Source organism: Notamacropus eugenii, chromosome 1 (assembly GCF_028372415.1).
Source record: "Notamacropus eugenii isolate mMacEug1 chromosome 1, mMacEug1.pri_v2, whole genome shotgun sequence".
NCBI lineage: Eukaryota > Metazoa > Chordata > Mammalia > Diprotodontia > Macropodidae > Notamacropus > Notamacropus eugenii.
This window is the reverse complement of record NC_092872.1, coordinates 340,839,644-340,856,486: the sequence shown is the minus strand read 5'-3', so window position 1 is coordinate 340,856,486 and position 16,843 is coordinate 340,839,644. Positions and strand designations below refer to the sequence as shown.

At 39.4% G+C, this 16,843-nt stretch overlaps 1 protein-coding gene across 12 annotated transcripts in view; it reads right to left on the bottom strand.

Moving 5' to 3' along the window:
- CDKL3 (cyclin dependent kinase like 3) overlaps positions 1–15,812 on the bottom strand; it is a 72,959-nt gene extending 57,147 nt beyond the window's left edge. For 4 of the 12 annotated variants that reach the window (XM_072629929.1, XM_072629932.1, XM_072629927.1 and 1 more), the window contains exons 1-3: positions 15,496–15,811; positions 14,540–14,832; positions 10,432–10,626 (exon numbers count right to left, since the gene is read on the bottom strand). In XM_072629929.1, the coding sequence (XP_072486030.1) occupies positions 10,432–10,626; positions 14,540–14,832; positions 15,496–15,583 (576 nt within the window). In that variant the 5' untranslated portion in view covers positions 15,584–15,811. Of the gene's footprint in view, positions 1–10,431; positions 10,627–14,539; positions 14,836–15,495 lie in introns of those variants that run through there. The other 8 variants (XM_072629931.1, XM_072629930.1, XM_072629928.1 and 5 more) reach the window with 6 other exon arrangements.
- Between the last annotated feature and the right edge of the window lie 1,031 nt (positions 15,813–16,843).

Genomic DNA, 16,843 nt, shown 5'->3' with positions numbered 1-16,843 from the left:
CAAAAAAAGTAGATGGAGGTTACAAAGATTACCTTCAAGGGTTACCAAGCAATCCACTCGGAGTTGACCACCAAACAAAACAGACTTCACCAAAGAAGTTTAAACCATGGCTCTGAAAGATTTCCATGATTTTAGACATCTGGGCCAAGATAAATCTATCTGATGGAATGGGTTCTTTTGTTCCCAGATGGCAGCAAAAGTAGTGTAAGACTTGTGTCCAGAGTATTCATAGCAAAGTGTTGATTCAAGATGCTTATTTGGAGAATATAAGCAGCAGCAAATCTCTGAGCTGTTCTCTATCTTGTCTCTGGAAGGGTACTAGAGGAACATGAGCAATAACCAAGTAGTGACAGAATTCTTCATGGAGTATATATAGGTCCACCTAATCAGCAACCAAAAGGCTTCTGCAACTCCATATCACCCTTAAGGAGACCAGAAAAGAAAGCCCACCTCACCTCACTGAACAAATTAGGGATGCTGAGGTAGAAGCACAATGTTAAATGGAGTTAGTATATGACCTTTTTGGTGTATGCTTGCAATGTCACTACAAACAATATCAGAGGCGGTTCCCTACATGTTATTGAGTAAAGATTGGAGTCCACGGCTTTAGTGTTTATAAAGATATGGAAGATATGGAAGTGAAATTCATGGCCTATATTAACCCTCAGTTAAGAGACCTTTAGTTTCTAAATGGCCTCAAGTCAGAAAATCATGGAGAATGAGGAAAGCTTACCTGCATGCTTAAGCATGCAGGTAAGCTTTCCTCATTCTTGAAGGATTCTTGGGGTTCATTCACAGTAAGGGACTTGCTTTTGGATGTAAAAGGGAACACACAACCTATAAATAGGAAAGACAGAAATGCTGAACTCCACAAAGACTTGAAGAAAAGCATTCATAGCACCCTCTCCTCTCCCTCTTCCCCCGCCCCCACAACGGTCCTCAAAGAGAAGAACATGCGCTGAGGAAACAAGGCCACATGAGCAGTATGAAATGGTAAAAGAGACACAAGGATGAAGGGCCATTGCCTTTGTGGATAGTAAAGAAGCCAGTGCAGCAGAAAACCATATGCATCAAGGAACAACTTGGATTTACTCCTTCACTAGCATTATGAGGATTCTACAGAGACCTAAGTAAGATAGGATTCACCAGAGAGAAGGGCTGTTTCACACCATATGGAAAGAAGAAAGTTTTCCTGATGGAAGAGAGGGCTCATCTGTACTTTTTGGTCAAATTAAAAAAACAAACCTGTCCTTTATTCTAAAGTCCCTTCAATCCCTAAATCTATGATCTGATGATATTAGTTTGAACGAATGCTTGCAAGGGAGTGTGGAGGGACCATTTACAGAGAGTAAAATGAGCCAGAAACTTATGTTTCCATAAATTTTCTTTATTGGGAGCACTAGTCAGAAATTATGTATGAAAATACCAGATACTGACATTCCCAGGGTTTCTCTGGGTTGGAGAATGAACTATAAAGAACTTTCTGCTAATCACAATTATGTAAATGAAGGAGTTAACCAGCAAAAAAAAAAAGTTAAATATAATAGATGAATTGGTACTACAGTTTCAAATCAAAACGCATACCCTTTTTTTCAACATAGGGAAAATTACAAAAGTTTGTATGTCTAGTCTCAATCACTCATTTGTGGGTTTGGTTTTTGTTTGCTGTCTTCTAGGAGTATGGTTTGGTTTTGATTTGTTCATGTTCATCTGCTATTAAAATTAAATTGATCAATTAAAAATAGCCATCTTTTATAAAAAAATAAGTTGGTGAATGAGTTCCCTGAGTAGCTATACTATCAGTTCCTCCTTTTCTACCTGAATGATGTTTGTTACTGTGTTAAAATGTCATTCTTGAGTACTTTTTCCCTTGGCCTGACCCTATCCTGTAGAAATTTTACATGTGGAATTCTATTTATCCTTTTTCTGGATTCTTTAAATCTGCTCTTCCAAAATCTAGGGCACAAGTCAGACTATAAAAGGAATGGAATGAGTTGACTTCTATTTAGGAAGACCTGGGATCAAGCTCCACTTCTGAAAAATATAATGGCTGTCTGACTCTGAGAAATCATATAACCTTTCAATGCTTCCAAACAACCAAGAGTATAATTTATAAGGTGCCAACCTGCACTGGTAGATGGAACTTCTTCAAAAGGAGATGTATGGTTTTAAAAAAAAAGTCAGACTACCTTGGCTTCCTTCCTCTCTATCATGATTATAAGATGGAATGGTCACTTCTTCCCATGGTACATAAAATCATTTTTACTAGAGCAACCTTACTGGTCAGAATCATGAGCAGAGCAGTTCCCCTTATCACTTCCTCTACCTTTTGAAAAATAAAATCAACATTAGCGCTCTGCTTTTGGCAGAGAGGGAAGTGCAGCAAATGGTTCATATAGTTGAAGTCTCTCATCCCTTAACATCCACCTCAGGTTTGTGATATATTCCTTAAACTTATCACCTATTATCTCCTCTCCAGATGCTTTGGCTTATACTCCCAATGTTATTACTCGTATTTCTTCCTCCGTGTATCCTTTTGAAAACTTACTTTTATTTCCTTTATTTTTACATCACCTTCACTCTTGAATATATTCTTCCCTTCTGCCTTATACATGAAGCCATCTCTTATAACAACGGTTAAAGAAGAGAAAAGGCAGTTCAATGACACCACCACATAAATTGTGCATCTGACAGTATAGTTCCATACCTCTGCAAAGAAAGGTAGGTTCTTCTCTGGTGCCACATTTAGTCATTGTAATTATATAGCATTCAGATTCATTTTTTGTTCTTTCCATTTATACTGCAAATCATTAAGTATAGTTTTTCTTGTTCTACTTACTTGATTTGACATCAGCCTTCCCAAGCTCCTCTGAATTCCTCATAATCATAATTTCTTATAATATAGTAATATTCCACTAATGTGCCACTTTTTATTTAGTGACTACTCAGCTGATGGACATATACTTTTTTGTTGTTCTTTGCTACCATGAAAAGTGCTACTATAATATGGTATTATATGGTATTATGTGGAGCTTTTCTTTCTGCTTTTGACCTCCTTGGGTTATATGGTCAGCAGTAAGATCTCTGGGTCAAAGGGTTTGGGAATTTCAGTCACTTTTTTTAAGCATAATTCCAAATTGCTTCCCAGAATGAATGGACCAATTCACAGCTACTCTAACAGTACATTAAGTATACCCATCTTTGTGTTGCTTCTTCAACATTATTCCCATCTTTTATCACTTTGCCAAATTCTAGGATGTGAAGAGAAGTCTGAGTTGTTTTGATATCAATTTGTTTTATGATAAATGATTTGGAGAAATCTTTCACAGGTTTAATAATTTATAAGGAGTCTTTGGGGACACCCACAATTAGTGAAAAAGCCCTAGATACAACAAAGATTATTAAAGAGTGGTCATTACAGGTAGGAGAACTAGGAGAGCTCAGTGTCATGAAAACCTAGAGAGGGGAGAAGAGGAAGATCAACAGTGTCAAAAATCAAGAAAAGAAGAGGATGGTCAAGAGTGTCAAAAGTCAAGAAGGATGAGAAATGGCAAGAAGGATCACTGGTAACTTTGGAAAGAGCAGTATCAGTTGAATTATGAGGTCAGAAACCAGATTAAAGAGGGTTTAAAAGTGACAGGAGAGGAAGTGGAAGGATCTAGTGCAGACAACATTCTCGAAAAGTTTAGTCAAGAAGGGCAGAGGAGAGATAAGGCAATAGCTAGAAGGAATAGCCAGATCATGTGAGCATTTTTCAAAGATGGAGGAAAGACTGGAGTAACTGTAGGCAGTAATAATTATCTGTAGACAGATAATAGACAAGGAGTTAAGATTAGGAGAATGGAAAATAATATATGGGAAAACTAGCTAAAGACAGGCTGGGACGTACGTAGACAGGTTTGCCTTTGGAAGAAGAGCCACACTTCTTCAACAGAGACAGAGATGGGAAAGACAGTGGAGGAAGATGTCTGACAGAGATGAGATGAAATAGCACAAGAGAGATCTCTCAGGGAATACTGTCAATTTTTTCAGTAAAGTGTGAGGCCAGGTCCTCAACTGAGAGGGCTTGAAAAGGGATGAAATGGTTTGGAACAGCTGCATGTTAAGTGAGAAAGCCAATTGATTTGAGAGATATAAAAGAAATATGAGACAGCTAGGTGGTGCAATGCTGGGCCTGGAGTCAAGCTCAACTCCCTGACTTCAAATGGGGCCTCAGATACTTATTAGCTGTGTAAATCTTGGGCAAGTCACTTAACCCAATTTCCTCATATGTAAAATGAGCTGAAGATGAAATGGCAAACTACTCCAGTACCTCTGCCAAGGTAAGCCCAAATGGGCTTACCAAGTCCACCAAGAGTTGGACACAACTGGAAAGGACTAAACAGACACTTATTATGGACAAGTCTCAGTCTGTCTTTTCTTCTTTAGGACAAGTAGGTGGCACAGTGGATAGAGGGTAGGGCCTAGAATCAGAAAAACTTGAGTTCAAATCCAGCCTTAGACACTTACTAGCTGTATGACCCTGGGCAACTCACTTAACCCTATTTGCCTCAGTGTTCTTATTTGTAAAATGAGATAAAAAAGGAAATGGCAAATCACTTCAATATCTTTGCCAAGAAAACAAAGAGTTTCCACAAAGAGTTGGAAATGACTGAAAATAACTAAACAACAAAAGTCATTTGCTGTAGTGAGGGTCCAGTTGAGGTTATGTAATATAGATCTGTAGTGAATGCAGTCCAGCAGGGTTTTTGTGAAATTTTTCTGACTTTTTAGAAGCATTTGAATAAGGAAAAGAGCAGTGGCTAGTGAAAGAGATGTAAGGTTGTAGTTTGGCAAGGTACAACTGATATATATATGAAGAATAATATTTGTTGCTATTGCTGAGTCATTTTTCAGGTGTGCCCAACTCTTTGTGACCCTATTTGGCAAAGATCCTGGAGTGGTTTGCCATTTCCTTCTCCAGCTCATTGTACAGATGATCTGAGGCAAATAAGGTTAAGTGACTTGATCGGGGTTATACAGCTAGTCTGAGACTGGATTTGAACTCAGGAAGATGAGATTTCCTGACTCCAGGCCTGCCACTCTAACCACTATACCACAATCACCAAGAGTCAAGATAGGGAAGGGAGGACAGGGTTGTCAATGTAGGGTTGATGGCTTGGAAATAAGTAAGGGATAGGAATTGGAACTCCTGGTGAAGACAAAGAACAGGGTGAGGAGTCATAAGAAAAAGTGAAAGACGAAATGGTGATTATAAAGAGACCAAAGTTTTCTGGGGTTCATGAACATGGTAGAGGAAAGACTTGTAGAGAAACTCTCTGGACTGGGCAATAAATTTGAATAGAATGAACCACCTCAGAGGAAGAAAAGTCGCTGAGTGACTGTGGTAGAGGAAGCCTGGAAGTGGTAATGGAAAGGAGTATTCTGATTCTCCCAGACACCATAACCAGTGAGTTTGGGTATACGAGTGAAATTAGTACTGGAAAGGGTGGCCAGGGATAGCGTCATCAGGTCTCAGTGAGTGCTGACAGATGTAAAGAGAAAGGAAAATGTTTAAGACAAAAGCATGTTTCTTAACTATGGAGCAGGCATTTCAGACAGCACAGTGTAAGGAGGTGGGTAGATCTGAAGGTGGACAAGGTGGGGAGGGGAGAGAGGAGGGGGCCTTAGAGGAGAATAATTGACTAGGATGGGAGGGAACAGGTAACTGGAGATGAGAAAGGAGGTTTGCACTTTAGCAGCCAGGGTTCAGAATCACCAAAATGAGGATGAAGGGAGAGAATATACTAATCACTAATGAGTTCTGGCAGAGTATCAGTGACTGGAGAGAAGTCTGTTGAAGAAGACAGGTAAAAAGACTTCAAGACCCTCCCTCAAGATCCAAACTCATAGCATGCTGTATCCTTTGAGGCCCAGGATGCCTGTTGCAAGAAAACAGACAAAGGTACTGCCTGAAAGACTCCAGCAAGAAAGCAGGAACAGTAGCTCAAACTGGATAAAGTTCAACAAGGGCCTCTAAGGCCTCTAGAGAGGTCTCTGAGGCAACGAAGTCACTGTCTGGGCGGCCTGGATCAGGAGTTGACTGAAGGCTCTTGGCAAAGTCTCCAGAGCTAAGAGGCCAGAGGCAGAAAGCCTAGATTAGGACTTGAAATACAGCTCCCTAGGAAAGCTCTCTGTCAAAGAAGGAGACCAGAGGTTAGGGTTGATGCAGGGGCTCCTGGTAAGTCTTCTCTCCTCTTTTCTACTGATTCCAATCTTACCCACGTTTCCAGGTCCAAATCTAATTCTGAGCTCCTTTTTTAAGCCTTCTCCAACTAATTGGGCTCTATCTAACTCAAGATGATTTCCCCTTTTCTCAACTCCTACAATCCTTACTGTCTATATCCCTTAATTGTATAGTCTCTTATTGTTATTTAATCAATAATCCCTATTCTGTCTTCTTTCCAATCAATTACAGACTCCTTCATAGCACTGCACAGCAGTTACTCAAAAATTTCTTAAATAGATCACATAAATCAAATTCAAATTAGCAAATATTAAGCACATACTGAATGCAAAATATTGTAGTAGGCTTTGAGCAAAAATAAAGTTTAAATGGGGGCAAATAAAATGTGACTTTACCCGTTACAAACTTATGATAAGTACATTAATGAAGCCTTTAATGTTGCTTAATAACTTTTACTCTACCACTGCTGACTTTCCCTCACCTTCTACAGTGATAAATGCAACTCTTGTCTTACTCTTGACTCCACATTTAGAACAGATGAGACAGTGTCATTGTGATACCATTAAGGACATCTGAAGGAAACTCTTTCAACTTTTTTCCTCTAAATTCTAACTTCTCAGAACCATTCACCATCTCTACCCCAGTCTCATATGAAAAGTTATCTCTAGCTAAAAGCTAATCCCCTCTATGTGTGGCCCTTGATCCCAAGCCCTCTTACCCTTCCTAAATATCTTTCAACAGTAAGCATACCTTCCATCTCATGCATCTTCAATCTTAGTCTCTCCACCAGCTCTTTCTCAACTATCTATAAATATATTCAAGTCATATCTTCTACCCTTCCTCTCCAATTCCACCAATTCAACTATCATCCCATTATTTCCTTCCTCCTGTCCCCCCACTCACTCCAACCATCGACTGTTCCATCCCAACAACCTATTTAACAAGTTATTTATACTCAATATCTGTTTCCTCATGACCCACTCTTTCTTTGCCAGTCCTTTAAAATTTTATTCTTCCCCTCCCCACTAACACTTTTCAAAGATCAGCAATAATCTAATATGGCAATTTTTTCTCAGTCCTTATACTTCTTGACTTTTTCACAGTATCTTACACTTACCTCCTAGATACATACTGCTTTGGATTTAGAAATTATACATTTTTCTAATTCTCCTGTTTCTCTAATTGCTCAACCACCCCTTTCACTAGATCCTTATTCTCTTCCCAATACCTTAAAAGGGATGTTCCAGAGATTTTACTCTTGGCCCACTTCTCTTCCTTGGTAACTTAATTTACTCTTTAGGCCTCAACTACTCTATCTATGTAGATGTCTCCTAGATCTATATCTAAAATTCTAACCTTTCTCTCAAGCTCCATCCAGACCCCCAACACCACCTAAAAATTTCAACTCAGCATGTTCAAAACTGAGATTATCTTTGTCTCTCCCACTACATTCAGTCAGTGGTAACACCATTCACTCAGCCTCCAATGTCTGACATGTCAATGTTGTCGTTAATTTTTTCCTCACTAGGAGCAGTGACGAAGCCTCTACCTCTAGTCACCTCCTCTTTATTACCACTGCTACTATATTAATAGAAACCTTCACTGCCTCTTGCCTATATTATTGCAAAAGCCTCACAGTTCTTTTGCCTCACAGTCTCACCTCCAATCTATTATTCACACTATGCAATCTTCATCCTGTACAAATTTGATTATGTCACCCCCTTGCTCAAAAACTTTCAATGGTTTCTTATTACCTACCAAATTTAAGCTCTTACCTGGCATTCAATAAGTGCACAATCTACTGCTAACCTAGTGGGCTTTTCAGCCTTATCATGCACTATTTTCTCCTACTTAATCTATGTTATAGTCAACTAGGCTGCTGTCTCTACTAATCATGCCATGCACTTTTCTGTTTCTTTGCTTTTGCTCCCTCACCTCCCTATCTGGACTAAGCTGCCCTCATCCACCTGCCTGTTAAAATCTTGCCTGTCCTTTAAAATCTAATTTTAATTAGCTCCTCTATAAAGCCTTCTCTGATCACTCCAGTAAGTAATTATGTAATGACCTTTCTTTCAGTGGGATCTCACACCGCAGGTCATTTTGTACCTCTCTAAGGTATTTTTTGTGTTATTTTATTAGTTAACTGTTTGTATATTTCTCCCCCTACTAGACCACGAGCCCTAATAGGGCTAACTTTCATCCTTATCTACACTTTGTAATTCTACACACAGAAATCAATGAATAAATGTTTAGTGAACTAAAATGTCCTAGATAGGGTACTAGGCAACACTACATTTCTTTATAATGCATTTCCCCTAAGTAAGGTTGTAAGGCCCTCCACAGTTCAGCAAAAATAACTTCTCATTTCTTTCAAGAGGACTCAAGAAAGTCAATGTAAGCAGGATGCCACTTTCAAAATCCATATCCCCATGTTTTCAATAATGCCCTCCCCTTTCTAATCCACATTTCTGGTCTTCAAAACCTGGCTTAACATTTTTGTATTAGGAACACCCTAGCCCCCTCCCATGTCTTCAATTTGCACAATATTAACATATACTCAGAATAAGCATTAGAAGAGAACTCAGAGGTCACCTAATCCAATCTGCACCTGAACAGGAATCCCCTCTATAACATCCTCCAAAAGTAGTTATCCAGTCTCCATATGAAGACCTATAATGATAGAGAACTCAATAATTACAGAGGAAACCCATTCCACTTTTGGACAGCTTTAATTATCAGGAAGTTTTTCTTTGTATGCAAATAACCTCTCTACCTCTGGGACTTGTACCCACTGCTCCCAATTCTGCCCTCTAGGACCAAGCAGAAAAAATATCATCGCTCTTTCACACAACAGGTTTTCAAATGTTTGAAGGTAATTATTATGCTCTCTCCTTTAAGTCTTTCTCTGGACTAAATATCCACAATTCTTTTAACTGATGTCATGTCAAATATCATGTCTTTAGTCATGTCATCACCCTTTTCTGGATGCATTTGAAGTTTGGTAATATGCTTCCTAAATTATGGCACTTAGAACCAAACAAAATATTCCAGATGTGATCTGAATATGGGCAGAATATAGTGGGATTATCATTTCCCATATTCTGGACACTATAAGTCCATAAATGTAGTCTGTGACAGTGTTAATTTGGGCTGACATTACACTGTTGACTTATATTGACCTTTTAAGTCTACTAACCTCCCACATCTTCTTCATATCAAATTTTGTATCCCTAAAGCTTATTACTGTGCATAGCCTATAATAAAGACTTAATGTATGCTTGTTGATTGACAGACACACTTCTTCCATTCTGTACTTTGATTCAAAAAAATCAATTTCACAAGTATAGGATTTTGAATTTGCTAGACTCAGCTCACTTTTTACCTTCTTTAGTTTGATTTCATTTTTGAAAATGAAAACTTTTGAAAACCTTTTTTCAGAAACTGTTTGAAGCACACTAACTTGTATACAAGACCTAAAATTACTGAATTGAAGTTGAAATATTATCAGATATTTTTATATTATCAGAGGCACTATTTAGATCTTTTTGAATCCCAATTCTATCACGACATGTTTACTCCCAGTTTGACATTATCTGGAAATTCTATAATTATTCTATTTATGCCTTCACCCAAGTGATTGATAAAAAAAGTTGACTAGCATAGATCTTTATCCCCAGTAGACTCCAGTATACACCTCCCTCCATGATGATATTTCATTACTCACTACTCTTTTCACTTCATCATTTGATCAGTCACAATTCCATCTAACTTGATTACATCTACCTCACATTTTCCATTTTGTCCACAAGGATAGCTTGTCAAATGCCTTGCTAAAATCCAGCCATTCCCCTGACCCATCAGTCTAATACATCTGTCAAAAAAGAAAATGTTGTTTAGTCTTGACTTGTTCTTTGTGAACCCATGAAGACTCCGTTTTTGCTTCCTTTGCTTACTTCTTATAGTTAATTGTTTTAGTCTTTTGTCTTGGGTATGTGTTCTAGATGCCCAAATATAAGGCCCTTCACTGCAGTCTTCTACTTATTTGTATTGGGTTCCCAATAGCACTTCTGCAGTCACTTAACTTATTATGATCATTATGGAAGTAAATATTAATAAATAAAATTTAATGACAAACAAGCTATTAAATAGCATGAGGATGTTTATAGTAAGCCTAAGATTATGTTGGTTTACTATGAAGCACTTACATTATTGTTGTGAAGATATTCAATCGCTCGAAGGATCTGGAAGAGGTATTTTCTAAGTCGTTTACTCTCAAGTCCATGACAATAATGCTGTAACTCATCTAAAACTGTGTGATCAATAAATTCAAATACCAAATGAATTTTCTTTTTCTGTCTAAATACTTCAATCAGATTGACCAGGTTTTCATGACGAAATTGCTATTAACAAAAGAAAAAAAGATTTTCAGAAATTATTCCAAGCACTATAACTTGTAGAGAAGCCCTACCTAATATTGAATCAAAGTTAAAATATTATGATTTTTTCCTCTAGTATTTCAACTTGAGAGTCAAAAATTAAGGGAATTTTGGTCCACTGAACGATCTTCTTTAATTTAATATCTCCTTGTCAATACAATTCTTGTTTTTCACGTCTCCTTTTTCCAAGATAACTACAGTCAGAAGTAAGCTGATGCTGATATTTGGTACTGTTAAAGAATATCAACGTCAACTTTTCAGTTCTACTTGTAAGTTAATCTTTACTAAATGGTGGTAAATAAAAGCTTTTACATCAGTGCGGCTTACAATTTTAAACTGATTTCAATGACATAATAGAGATTACAGAAACAATTAACTGTACTGTTTGGTGCCTACATGCCAAAGAACCACCAGTTACTGTAACCTCACTTAGACTCTAGGTCCTGAACACTAAAAAAACAATGAAAGAAGTATTGGGTAATCAGCCAAACAAATTACCAAAATACAAGAGAATTACTTTAAAACATCTATAAAAACTTGTCAAAAGAAATTTTTACTTTAGATGTGTGCACATAATTTAAATATTAACTATAGAAACTTAATGGGAATTTGTGAAGCTATCTATGGGTGATAAAATGCCATATGTCTACATTACTCAACTAAATAAAATACTATAAGAACCATCTTGATTTTGTACCAAGCCTTCTCAAAATCCTGTCTTTCCCTGTTAAATTTATTCAGGGTGTCAAAAATGTTATCTCTCAAATCTGTTTAGAAAGCAACAATAAGGATAATTTATTTAATGCTCATATATCTGAGATAATGGTATATTTCAACACAACTCATATACTATAGCAAACATTTGTTTCCAGCGTTAAAATACAGCAAGTCTATTTTCTTTTGACTGGCTTTTGACCTACAACAAATACTATCTTTGACTATAATCCCTAAATTACAGTAATAAGTTGATTTATCAATACTATAAGGAAAAAATTTTTATGTTGCAATATTCTGTCCCAATTTTACAAAAACTCTTAATTCTAGTTGAAAGAGGTAAATTTTAATGTTATATGTATTAATTAAACATTTCATGGTAAAATATTTATATTTATTCCAAAGGGCATGTGGATTTCTAAAAACTATCCTAAACTAGAGTATTATGCAATTTCACCCTTTCAGTTCACTTAATGTGACTAAAAGATAAATATTCCAAAACTCTCTTTAAAGTTCTGGGATTGTTTGTTTGTTTCTTATCCCACTTCTCAAGTTGGCAAGGTCTGGCATCATAAGGATGACAGTAAAAAGAATAATTGCTTCTGATTACTAACAACATAAACCACTAAACCAACAGAATAATAGTTTCCAGCTCAGTTTTTATTGTATCAGGTGACTGAAAAGTCTAACTGCAATTTTATGCTATAAGTTTAAAACTACACTGAGACTTCTGAGCCACTCTATGTAAAAGACAAAGGTAAAGAAAACAAGGATGTTTTTAAGAGCAGATATACAACAAATACATTATCCTGAATAAGTGGTCACATTTTCTCTATACATTATAATGAAATCAACAACATGCCCAACTTCATTTTATTAATTCCAGTTCTATCATCATGTTTTTCTGTAAATGGGAGTTGCACTCCTTAGAAACACACCCACTAATAATGTTTCAAAGAGTTTTTATAAAGTTATCATGTCTCTTCACAGAAATTAGGCTTAGTTCAAACTGTCAGCGTGAGTTAATATTTTAAATAAGAATTCTATCTAGCTCAAACTATAAAGCACTCTAAAATTCAATGACATCAACCTAAAATCATGCTAGAAATAAGTAAACCAGAGATAACATATTTGAGGTGTCTCAAAATAATATTTTTATTTAATAGCTATGACATTAATACACATTTTCACAAATGCCTTCAGTTTTGTGACAAATTGGTCATTTTTTTTCAAATGACTAAACAGAAAAAATAACCAGCTACAATATCCCAAAGGAAAAACAAGACTGACAAAAGCATTTTCTTTGGGAAGAGTTCTATTTCCACCTAAATATGATGGTAATAAGGGCTATTTTAACTAAAAGCACACAGTTTTGAATTGGCACATATTAAGATTATAAAAGTCATCTTGAAAATATAGGAACTTGTGATTTCTTCACTGTAAAAATCTAGTGTTGGATGACTTATTAAAGTAGTCTTAGGATCATAAAGTTTAAATGACTTGCCCAGTCATGTAGCTAGTTTCAGTGATAGGATCTGAACCTAGATCTTTCTAACTCCAAGGCTACCTCTTTATGCTACCTCTTGTATTCTCCACAAAATGATACCAACTCCACTCTCCTTTTCATTGTATAGAATAAGCCATTTATTTAGGGCAGAAAATACCTATACCTTTCTTCTTACAAAATTGGTCATATCTAACGTATATCCACATGCTGGAGAAAGAAATGACAAATCACTCCAGTATCTTTGCCAAGAAAACCTCAAATGGGGTCACAAAGAGCTGGACATGCCTGAAAAACAATGTAGATCCACAAAAAGCAAAAATATTATTTTTGTATTAGACAAAGAAAAAAACTGCCTCCCTTATAGGTGATCACTATCTTTGCTCTGCATATAGCTCAAATTAAAATAAGTATCTAGACAACTATATTCTTAAATTGTTTTAAAAAAAGAAAAGCACTACCTTCTAAACAAAACTCATAGAATTTTGTTTCACCCTTCCACTTCATATCCTAATAACTAAATATATGCATAAGTATTTTAAGCATTACATGTGCATTTATGCTCTTCTCTCATCTAATTTTTTCCCCTGTATTTTCTTGATTTTATGATTTCAAAGATCACTTCTATACAGATCTGCATCTCTTCCCATCTCAAAACTGAATAATGAAACTTCAAATGCAAGGAGTCTAAAACTGAACTCATTTTCCCCTTCAAACCACTTGTTCCTAGACAGTAGTGATGCCATAATTCCCCCAGTCACTCAAGACTAGCTCTGGAACACTGAACTTGGGGGTCAAAAGATTTGGATTAGATTCCTATTGTTGCCTCCTCAAGCCTGTTTCTTTTTCCCTAAAAGAGGGATAATGACACTTGCATTACCTAGGGAATGCAAATAACTTTTTAAAAACTTTAAGAACTGCAAACAGTTATCTTTGGCAGCAGTCAAATCAGGTTAAATTCTTCTGAGGTTATTACTTCCTACGTTTTTGTCTCCTACTCAAAGAACTTTAGCGTGAAATTTCAAAGTCCACCACAATCTGGCCTCAATCTAACTCTCCAAGTCTATCTTTTCTTACCCACTGAAAACGATCTACCTTCTATACATTCCTATTTCCCTACTTTTTCTGTGGAGGTTACCCTGGCCAGAAATACCTACCCTTCTCTACTTATCTGAATCCTACCCAACCTGTAATGTCCATCTCAAATTCTAACCTTTCCCAAACCACAGGGCTCCTAAGAACCCCTTCCTTCAGCACTCATGGTACAACTCATTTGACATTTACACTTTATTATTTATCTATCTGCCTCCTTTAACTGTAAATTCCTGGAGAACAGGGATTGAATCTTCCCTCATGGTTTTTGTAGACAAAAAGTTGAATTTTTGTGAAAGCATGTTACATGTATTATAATTTCAAAATACCTACTTTCTAAAACTTCTCTACAGCTTTTCCCATAAATCATAAGAGGTAAACAATAAAATTGATATGGCACTTCTTTTTTCTACTAGTACATGGATATATATATATGTATATACATATGTATATACGTACACACCCAAACAGCACATAATTATGTCAATATAGCCTAATAAGGAAACAGCTTTTATTTCCTAGTCATTTCTCTTGACTCACATAGCAATTAAGGCAAAAGAAGCAAACCTTTAGAAACTTTATTTCTCTCATTGCAATTTTGTTGACAGATTTTTCCGGTTTCTCATAAAATATCTTAATGGCCACTATCTGCCCAGTATCCTTATGTTTGCACTTCATGACTGTTCCATAACTTCCTTCTCCCACTTTTCCAAGGGTTTCATACATCTCCATTTTCAAGACTGGTTTCTGGTTCTTCACGGAAATAAAGAGGGGGGAAAAAAGACAAATGTTTATACTTGTACTTGCTCCAGGCTGGAGATCTATTTCTAGAACAAATCCATTCGCACCTGAAGTTATTCCTACAGAAAACAAAGAATTTTGAGTATTTAGAAGTCTGTGAACATCTGGTCCCAAATACAAGACGAATAAAAGAAAATGCCGAAGTTTTCTCCCTCCCCCAGTTTCTGCCGTCCTTCTGGGGCACTGCCACAGGCGCTCCCCAGGATGACCTGGTGATTCTGCGCCCAACCGTCCCGGTCCATGCCTTCAATCCTGCCCATCACACGACCTCTGCCATCACCCACTTCCAGCCGGGGGCTGGAGGAACCGCAGTCCTATCTCATCAAACGTGGGGCTCCCATATTGACCCTCCCCCAACAAACCTCGAACCTTCCACCTATGCTCTTTCTACGACCTTCCCCAATCTTGAAGGTGCCAAGGTGGGGCTGGCATCCCACTCCCACTGCGCATACCCACCTAGGCCTCACTTCTCCTGCCTCAGCCCTCGGGCGGGTCTCAGTCCTCCAAGCGCCCGTTATCTCCTCCCCCCCTCCAGGCTTTACAACCCCCAGGGAGTCCCCCCAGGTAAGACCCTTCTACTCCGCTCCCCGCCGCACCACCTCCACCCCCGATCAGAACCTCCCTCTTCAAGTTCCCAGAAGCCTCAGGCCCCTCACGGGTCACGGTAGCACTTCTGCCCCAAGCTTTCCCCCCTGTGCCCCGCCGGGGTAATCTCTCATTACCTAGGCTCCCACACTGCCTCAATCCTCCATCCCCCTCATCAAACCCGCGGTTCCCAGGCCCCGGCCGGGCCAGGCCCGGCGGCAGCATCCCCCTCCGCTCCGCCCCGCCGTTGACCTGGTCAGGGCAGCCGCCGCCGCCGCCTCAGCCCATCCTGCGGCCCCACCGGCCTGGCTCTGAGCAGTCGCAGCCCCAGCCCCAGCCGGCCGCGACCACGCGGCCCCGCCCTGCCCGCCTGGCCTACCACCCACTACCATGGCAACGGCGGCAGGGCGGTGACGGGGTGCGGCGCGCGCAGGACCGGAAGCTTCTGGATCCCCACCCCCGGTTCGGAACGGCAAGCAGCGAGGGACAGAAGAGTAAAAAGAAGGTGGGCGCGGCCTGGGGGTTAGGGGGAGGGGTGTGGTGGGTGTGGCCGCGGGAGAGAGGGCAAATGGGCTGGAAAAATGTCCTCGTCATCAGCCCCTTCTCGCGTAGTCGTTGGAGCCAGAGTGATTTCTGTCAAAGGGCAGACGGGTCAGTGACTGGAAGAATGTTGGCCGAAATGTAAGGATTCGGGCGTAAGAATCCAAAATGAAAAACCCGGGCTCGGCGGAGGGAGAGCCGGAGAGAGGCGCCGGCGGGGCCGGGACAGCCGGGCCGGGAGGGCCCGCGACGATCCGGACTTCAGCGGCCTCCTCTCCGCCCTCCCTCCCAACTCCTCAGCCCTCATTGGAGAAAGAAGGAAAGGCAGCCAGCCCCCTCTGTGGGAGGTGGGGAGCGCGGACCACGGAAGCCCGGCCATCACGACCGGTCATTGCACTTAGCAGTCACCAAGCTTGTACTAAGAGCGTATGCACTAAGCGCTGGAAATACAACGGGGGAAATGGGGGGAACCGGCCCCCGAAACAAAGCCCTGTCCCCCGCCTCAGAGAGCTCACGTGCGCACGGGGAAACAACACGCTGATGTCTCTTTTTACCTCCAGGGGCACAGTGAGGAAGGTAACCTCTGAGGAAGCCCGAGCCTGAGCTGAAGGGGCCGAGCATTTCCAGGAGGGGGACGTGGAGCTCGGAGAACTGGAGTTCATGGGCCACTGTAGGATGTGGTGCAAGGCAGGAAGCAGCCGGATTAGGAAGAGCTTTAAATGCTGAAAAGGAGTTTATAGGGAGAAAACTGGAGAAATGTGGGAGAAAATGGAAAGCCATCGGCGCTCACCTAACAGGAGAGTGACGTTGGGATCAGATCCAGTGCTTGGCATTGGAGTCGGAAATACATCATTGAAGCAAGAAGACTTCCAGTCATTAGAAGGCTGTGGTAGTAGTCCCAGATTATGAGGGTCTGAACTAGGCTTGGGGTTGTATGCGGGCAAG